The following is an 8,171-nucleotide window of genomic DNA, read 5'->3' as shown; positions in this document are numbered from 1 at the left end:
CTGTGTGCAGGAAGGGACTCTGTGTGCAGGAAGGGACTCTGTGTGCAGGAAGGGACTCTGTGTGCAGGAAGGGACTCTGTGTGTAAGAAGGGACTCTGTGTGCAGGAAGGGACTCTGTGTGCAGGAAGGGACTCTGTGTACAGGAAGGGAGGGACTCTGTGTGCAGGAAGGGACTCTGTGTACAGGAAGGGACCCTGTGTGCAGGAAGGGAGGGACTCTGTGTGCAGGAAGGGACTCTGTGTGCAGCTCCCGCGGCGAATTGCTGTGCTGTTTGGAAGGCAGAGGGAAAAGAACTGAGCTGGGACAGGCAGGACAGACTCCAGGAGAAGTTGGCCTGGGGAGATCTGGACTAGTTGAGCAGATCCTGTTGTCATTCCTAACAACAGAAGTGTGGGGTCTTAGAACCTTGCCCACGGAGTTCTGGCTTATCTACCTAACCTGGGGATCGGGGGTTCAGCGAAGCTCATTCCTGCTTCTCCTCAGCAATACCTCTGTGTGGCTGATCTGGCACGAAAGGACAAGCGTGTTTTGCGGAAAAAGTACCAGATTTACTTCTGGTGAGTGGGCTGCACAGATTGGCACTCCCGTTTGCGAGTAGGGCAGCGCCTCAGGTCCTGCCAACCTTACCTCGGCCCTTCCCCTTCAGGAACATAGCCACCATTGCGGTCTTCTACGCACTTCCTGTGGTGCAGCTGGTGATCACCTACCAGACGGTGAGAGGTCGAGGGGTGGATCTTGGTCCGTAACTCTGCCTTAGTCTGTGGAGCTACCGCAGACAGGGACTCTGCAATGAGCATAGGCCATAGGTTGTGGGAGCAGTTTTCAAATCCCAACTCTGCTTTGACCGTGAAGCTCTGGGCTTCTAAGCTCCAGTTTCTTCATCTGCAGTTTGGGGGCAGCATGAAGCTGGGTGGGACCTATGAAACAGAGGTCACAGGGCTTTTTAAGTCTTACTTCCTTCCCCTTCCTGTGAGGCAAGGACTTCTGGAGTTTTCAGTCACTGTATCTATAAAGAGGACGATGGTGCCCATGCCACCTTAGTAGTATAAGGAGTACCGGCCTGGGTACTGTGTACACACTTCAGCCATGCTGGTACTGCTCTTGCTTTGCCAGTTGGACCCAGGGTGTGTGGCATGGGCTCCCTGCTGAGTCAGGCATGTTAATAACTACACTCCTTCTCCATACATACACAGGTGGTGAATGTCACAGGGAACCAAGACATCTGCTACTACAACTTTCTCTGTGCCCACCCACTGGGCAACCTCAGGTGGGGATTGTGCTGGGGGCCCAGGGGTGGGTAGAATAGGCAGGGTGGGGTTTTGTGAAGCCTGCTGGGCAGAAGACAGGAAGGGCAAGAGGGCCCTGGTCTCAGCTAAGCCTGTCCTGTCCCTTCTAGCGCCTTCAACAACATCCTTAGCAACTTGGGGTACATCCTGCTGGGGCTGCTCTTCCTGCTCATCATCCTGCAGCGAGAGATCAATCATAACCGGGCCCTACTGCGGAATGACCTCTACGCTCTGGTAGGCCAGCTACCCCCCACCGCGGTGTGACCTCCATCTGGCAGACTGACATCCCCCAGTCCAACTCTGCTCCATCTAGCCCCACACTGCCCTGCCCTGCCCTGCCCTGCCTAGCCCTGCCCAGGTCTGCCCTGCCCTGCCCAGGTCTGTCCAGCCCTGCCCTGATGGGTTCTGCCCTGCCCAGCCGAGCCCAGGTCTGCCCTACCCTGCCCATGTCTGCCCTGCCCTGCCCTGCCCTGCCCTGCCCTGCCCTGCCCTGCCCTGCCCTGCCCAGGTCTGCCCAGGTCTGCCCAGGTCTGCCTAGGTCTGCCCTGCCCTGCCCTGCCCTGCCCTGCCCTGCCCTGCCCTGCCCAGGTCTGCCCTGCCCACATTTCGCCTGCCCTCTTCTGCCTTCCACTCTCCCATCTACTCTTGCCTTTCCCTGTGTACCCTATCCCTGCTCAGCTGTTTTATCCTGTCTTACCTTGTCCTGCCCTCTCTGCCCAGCTCTGCACAACCCACTCTGCTACCCACTCATCACACAGTGTGGTCCTCCTCCACGACCCTTGGGTCTCCTCTTCCCACCTCACCTGCATGTCTCTCTCTCCTCTTGCTCCCCACAGGAGTGTGGGATCCCCAAACACTTTGGTCTGTTTTATGCCATGGGCACAGCACTGATGATGGAGGGGCTACTTAGTGCCTGTTACCACGTCTGCCCCAACTACACCAACTTCCAGTTTGGTGAGTGCTGCCTCCAGTCTGGCCGAATCTGCTGTCCCAGGTCACCTGCTGTTAGGGGGCTCTGAGGCTGGCCTCTGAGAGCAGCTCCCATACTAGAAGATGGCTGGCTGTGTTGCCTCCTTGCCAGTCATTCCTACAGAAACTCTGAGAAACTCACTAACTTCTGGCTGTTCATATACTGAGACCCTCAAACTAAGATGTCCTTGACTTGAGGGAGTAACAGACTAGCAAGTGGTAGGCCTAGCAGGGGCAGCTAAGGGGCTGGAGCTGAAGCAGTGGCCCTTGAGCTTGCTGATGACAGTCCAGAGCTCTTTTTTTTTTTTTTTAAAGATTTATTTATTTATTATATGTAAGTACACTGTAGCTATCTTCAGACACTCCAGAAGAGGGCATCAGATCTTGTTATGGATGGTTGTGAGCCACTATGTGGTTGCTGGGATTTGAACTCTGGACCTTTGGAAGAGCAGTCGGGTGCTCTTACCCACTGAGCCATCTCACCAGCCCAGTCCAGAGCTCTTCTTGATTGTCAGGGCTGGGAGTTTTGTGTGGGGTCTCTGTGGTGTCTGCAGCTCACAGCCTGTTCCCACCCAGACACCTCCTTCATGTACATGATTGCCGGCCTCTGCATGCTGAAGCTCTACCAGAAGCGGCACCCAGATATCAACGCCAGTGCCTACAGCGCATATGCCTGCTTGGCCATCGTCATCTTCTTCTCCGTTCTGGGCGTGGTGAGGGCCTGGTCTACTCTGCACACCCTCTAGGAAGGGCACGTCCCTCCACCTAGCACTCCTCCCCACCCCCACCCCGCAGGTGTGCACCCATCTCGGCTTCCACTGCAGGAGACATCCTGCTGCTTCCCTAAGGGGCCATCCTGGGCCCCTCTGTAATCGAAGCCTAACCCAGCAGCTTGTGCCAGTAGGGGTGCAGACCCAGGACATAGGAGCATGTACCCTCTGCGCCCCTCACTGGTGCGGGCTTGCCCACAGGTGTTTGGCAAAGGGAACACGGCCTTCTGGATTGTCTTTTCGGTCATCCACATCATCTCCACCCTGCTCCTCAGCACTCAGCTCTATTACATGGGCCGATGGAAGCTGGGTGAGAGCAGGGCGGGGCGGACGGGCTGGGCGGGGGACACACAGGGGACCTTTGATGTCTCTTCCATTTGACCTGGGGTGGACGAGTCCCTGGGTGGGAAATCGAGCGTGCTCCCTGGTGTTGCTGAAGTCTCAGTCATGCCTTGTCTGCACCACCCCTTCTCACTGCAGACTCTGGAATCTTCCGCCGCATCCTCCACGTGCTCTACACAGACTGCATCCGACAGTGCAGCGGGCCCCTTTACACGGTACCTGCTCAGCTCCCCAACTCCTTCCTCTTCTGTTTCCCCTCCTCCCCGTGGGATCAAGGTGTGTCAGAGAACCAAGCGTGGGGTGGGTACTGGCTGACATGAGCCTTCTCCCTCTTCCTTCCCCATCTCTCTCTCCCTCTCAGTCCCCGTGTCTCTGCTTCTCTCCAGGACCGCATGGTGCTTCTGGTCATGGGCAACATTATCAACTGGTCGCTGTGAGTGTGGCCATTGGCTGTGGAGTTAGCTGGGGACAGACATAGTCAGCCAGTGGCTGACTTAAGGGCTATGAACAGTTTTAAAGCATTGAACATAAGGAATTGGGGCTAAAGAACTCTGGTCTTCTAGAACCTTCTGTGAGCCTCTGAAAGTAGTCTAAAACAACAATGAAGCATGGTGGGGGTGCGGGCAGAGGTGAGGCCCTCCCTCCTCCCCAGAACCCACCCCCTCTTTCAGGGCAGCATACGGACTCATCATGCGCCCCAATGACTTTGCTTCCTACTTGCTGGCAATTGGCATCTGCAACCTGCTGCTTTATTTCGCCTTCTACATCATTATGAAGGTGAATGGGAAAGGTGGAACAGCTGCTCTGCTCTGTGGGGACAGAGCGGGGAACTGGGAGAAAGCAAGCTTTTCTGTCCATATGTCTATGGCAGTGAGTCTCCTGTAAATACTCCTGGGAGCTGCTTGCTAGGCATGTGCTCTGCCACCAAGCCACACCCCTAGCCTGGGTCCCCTGAACCTGTGATAGGCCAGGCCTTTGAGGACTGGCTCCTCCCAGTGGCTCTCCAGGTTGTATCATGTGAGGGAGCTCCCAGCCAGTGCTTTTGTTGGCTCAGGGATGTGGGTATATGGACAACTAATTCAAAGTGGGCATCAGGGTAAAGATACAAGGCTGCCAGCATGAGATTTGGGTGAGCTCTGTGGTTGAGCCTGTAAACCTGGGAGGTGGGCAGTGGCCCTGGCTGACGGCGCAGGCCTTCCTTAGCTCCGGAGCGGCGAGAGGATCAAGCTCATCCCTCTGCTGTGCATCGTCTGCACCTCCGTGGTCTGGGGTTTTGCGCTCTTCTTCTTCTTCCAGGGACTCAGCACGTGGCAGGTGAGGAGTCGCCTGCCTCCAGGCTCATAACAAGCTAACACATGGCGCGTTCTCTACCTTGGGCCAGGCCTTCCCTAGTGATTTGTCATTAAAGCCTCCTGATAATCAATCTGCCAGCATGGAAATCTGGACCTGTTACTTTAACAGCAGCTGAGTTTCAAAGAGGCCCAGGGCCTTCCCCCAGCCATAGAGCGCGTGTGTGGCAGCTGTGGTTTGAAGCCAGACACATCAGTTTCTTTACTGCCTCAAAGGACACCTGGTGTGCATCAAACTGTAAATCTCTGATAGAACTGAAAGTCTCTGCTGGACATTGTGGTGGACGCCTTTAATCTCGGCACGTAGGAGGCAGAGGCAGGCGGATCCCTGAGTTTGAGGCTAACCTCCTCTACAGAGAGTTCCAGAATAGCCAGATGCTACACAGAGAAACCGTGTCTCTTGAAAAGCAAAAAGAATAACAAAAATAGAATTGAACATAACATGGCCTCTGCCTATGTGACATTGGACTCACAGTCTAGATCAAGAGACACTGCTAGCTCATGTCTGGTTTTTGTTCTGTTTTAAGGCTAGGGATCAAAACTGCCCTTGTACTTGGTAAGCACATACTCTGCCACTGAGCTCCATCCCCTACACCTAGTTCATGTTTGAAATGAAAAGCAATGGAGTCAGGGTAGTGGGGTGTGCAGAAGAGAAGATGGCGAGCAAGTGAGCCCTCTAAGTCAGGTGGCCAGGGAGAGCTTTGGAGGAGGCAGGCTTTGCTCGTGGCCAGAAAGTCTCATGGATAGAGCTACATAGCACTAGCAGCACTAGCAGTGTCACCTGAGCACTGTCACCCTGTTGTCACACAGGGCGGAATGACGAAGGCAGCTTTGATGTGTGAGAACACACTGATTTGGGAGCTTGGCAAAGACCTAGTGCTCTATGGGGTCAGATGTGTCTTGATCTGTGACCTCAGCACAGGATGTACCAGACATAGGGTCAGAAGATGTGTGTGGCAGCAAGGTTGTGGGCAGAGCCGGGAGGGACAGGAGCATTGCAGCATGACCTGGTGTAGTCGTTGGGGGTGGGGGGTGGGGGCAGAAACCTAAGCAAAGCCAAGTCCCAGGCAGGCAGTGAGTTGGGGCTCCTGGGCCTCCTGGCTTTCTGAGTAGAAGCTGTAATGACAGCCTCCTGCCCACAGCTCTAAAGGGAAGGAGCAGAATCGGTGTATTTAAGAAAAGCTATTGTTAGCTGTGGAGGGCCAGAGTGAGGTGTGAGCAGAACTGTCCGGGGCCAGGGGTGCCATGGGTGCCATGGAGTGGGTTGGAGGTAGGTGTGGAGCTGGTCTCTGCAGAGCAGACTCAGTAGGCTGCTGCCTCTGTCCCCTGCCAGAAAACCCCTGCAGAGTCCAGGGAGCACAACCGTGACTGCATCCTCCTCGACTTCTTTGATGACCACGATATCTGGCACTTCCTGTCCTCCATTGCCATGTTTGGGTCCTTCCTGGTATGTGGGATGTGCCTGGCCTGAGGGCAGAGGGGATGGTAGAGCAGACAGCCCCTTCTTCCCAGTGTCTGACCCTCCACCCACCCTTAGGTTTTGCTGACGTTGGATGATGACTTGGACACTGTACAGCGGGACAAGATCTATGTCTTCTAGCAGCATCTGTGGTCCAGGCTTCACCTCACAGGCCCAGCGCCTACCTCTGCATCACCTGTCAGTTGCCACAAGAACACCACAGGTGTGAGTCCCAGCTCTGCTGCCCAGCATTGGATATCGTGGCAAGACAACGAGATTCCAGCCCAGGCCTGACTCAGGACAGTTCCTGGTGGCACTGAGCCAGCCTTGCAGTTGCCTCTGCAGAGGAGGAGGCCTGCTCTGAATTCCCCAGACACTGGCCAAATTGCTGCTTTCTTCTCAGTGTTGGGTCCTCCCCAGGACCCTCGTCTGTCCATCTGTCTTGTTTATCCACTGGCTCTCCATTTGTCCCTTTGGAGAGGAAGGTGGGAAGGCAGTATCCTGTCCCATTTCATGCCTTGCATTCTGCCCACCCCTCCCCTCCTCTCAGCCTAGGACACAGCCCTTTCTTCTTCCCATGCTCTGCTCCAGGACCACAGTCTGGTGCCTGATTCTCTGTCCAGCACCAGGACCTAAGCTCTCCCTGGGTCTGTAGCTGGCTGCTATCACTGCCCACTCTGACCTGCCAGGACGGATGCAGGTAGGAGACTTTGGGGGCTGGCCAGCTGGTGCCAGGCTCTCGGTGCTAAGGCCTGCAAGGGGCCTAGGTACGACCCACTTCCCTGACCTGTGCTTGGAGCTGACTCTTCAGCAGTGAGGGCCAGTCCAGGTTGAGTCTTCTGATCTGGGGACTGAATTCAGAGGCCGCCTCATCCCACCAGCCACTAGAATGATGCCAACACCAGGGTTGGTGGGAAGTGGCAACTCACTGTCCCCTTCCATACCCTCAGTCCTGCCAAGCCCCAGATAGGGGCCTCTCAGTGCCATTGACACTGCCCAAGAATGTCCAGAGGCCATGGAATGGTGCCAAGCACACAGTCCCTTTTGCCTCTTTCATGGGAGCAGGAGTTCCAGTGCCTGTCTTAGAAAGGGAGGGACATGCCAGGTCCCTGTGTGTCCTTGGCCCTGTCTCACCAAAGGACTCAGGGCTGGTTTCTGAGTTTCCGTCCAGTATTTAGCCAAGTTCTGTGTTAGTCATGTAGGCCTAAGAGCCTTGGCGTTTACAGAGTCACCCAGCTCTGGCCCCTGGCCATTCTGGTCCTTGGCGTTTACAGAGTCACCTAGCTCCAGGCCCCTGGCCACTCTGGTCCTTGGTTACCCTTCACTCCACCAGGTCCATTCCAGATGCCAAGAGTGGGCCCCAGGAATGTGTTTCCTTCTCTCTACCATGTTTTTATAGCCCTTGGGCTGGGAGAAGAGGCAGGTCTGGGTCTTTGTTTCTGAGCTTTGTTCTGTGTTCCTCCATGCTACGGTTGCAATTGTTTTCTATGAACGAGTGATTTCAATAAAGACAACCAGACCTGGGATTTGGGGTCTTACTGATGTGTTGGGGAGATGCAGGAGCCTCTGTGTCCCATTTATTTGGCCTTCCCTTCTCATTTCTGTGCATGGCTACATTGGGAACTGACATTCCTTGATCTCACCAGGCTACCTGTTAATTCTGTAAACATGTGACCCTTGCTCCAAGCATTGCTGACAGGAGCAGGATGCTAAAAGTGTGTCTGTGCCCTCTCTTGATGATACCACCCTCCAGCAGGCACACAGCACCTGACTGTGCCTACCATGTATGTAAAGGTCAGCATCCTTTCCAACCAGCTAGGCAGATAGGTATCCAGGCTGTGCCATGATGCACCTGAAGTGGGCAGAGCCCTTGCAGGCCAAGGTTTTAAAGGCTGTTCAGGAATGGGTGGCAAGCAGGATCTAAGAGGAGGGAGTTTTTAATTTAGATTATAAAAAGGACGGGATTTGGGGAATCCTGTCTAGTAAATTTAGGACA

At 55.0% G+C, this 8,171-nt stretch overlaps 1 protein-coding gene across 6 annotated transcripts in view; it reads left to right on the top strand.

The window, feature by feature from the left end:
* The window catches only part of Sidt2 (SID1 transmembrane family member 2), an 18,116-nt gene extending 10,415 nt beyond the window's left edge, over window positions 1-7,701 (top strand). For all 6 annotated transcript variants that reach the window (XM_029543074.1, XM_021206083.2, XM_021206082.2 and 3 more), the window contains 13 exons: window positions 484-557; window positions 647-713; window positions 1,194-1,267; window positions 1,397-1,520; window positions 2,123-2,240; window positions 2,832-2,968; window positions 3,227-3,335; window positions 3,506-3,582; window positions 3,754-3,800; window positions 4,039-4,144; window positions 4,571-4,681; window positions 6,050-6,163; window positions 6,254-7,701. In XM_029543074.1, the coding sequence (XP_029398934.1) occupies window positions 484-557; window positions 647-713; window positions 1,194-1,267; window positions 1,397-1,520; window positions 2,123-2,240; window positions 2,832-2,968; window positions 3,227-3,335; window positions 3,506-3,582; window positions 3,754-3,800; window positions 4,039-4,144; window positions 4,571-4,681; window positions 6,050-6,163; window positions 6,254-6,316 (1,221 nt within the window). In that variant the 3' untranslated portion in view covers window positions 6,317-7,701. The remainder of the gene's footprint in view (window positions 1-483; window positions 558-646; window positions 714-1,193; window positions 1,268-1,396; window positions 1,521-2,122; window positions 2,241-2,831; window positions 2,969-3,226; window positions 3,336-3,505; window positions 3,583-3,753; window positions 3,801-4,038; window positions 4,145-4,570; window positions 4,682-6,049; window positions 6,164-6,253) is intronic.
* Window positions 7,702-8,171: the final 470 nt, after the last annotated feature.

This window comes from Mus pahari, chromosome 10, assembly GCF_900095145.1.
Source record: "Mus pahari chromosome 10, PAHARI_EIJ_v1.1, whole genome shotgun sequence".
In the NCBI taxonomy this organism is placed as follows: domain Eukaryota; kingdom Metazoa; phylum Chordata; class Mammalia; order Rodentia; family Muridae; genus Mus; species Mus pahari.
The sequence above is the reverse complement of the archived record's forward strand: the minus strand, read 5'-3'. Positions and strand labels throughout refer to the sequence as shown.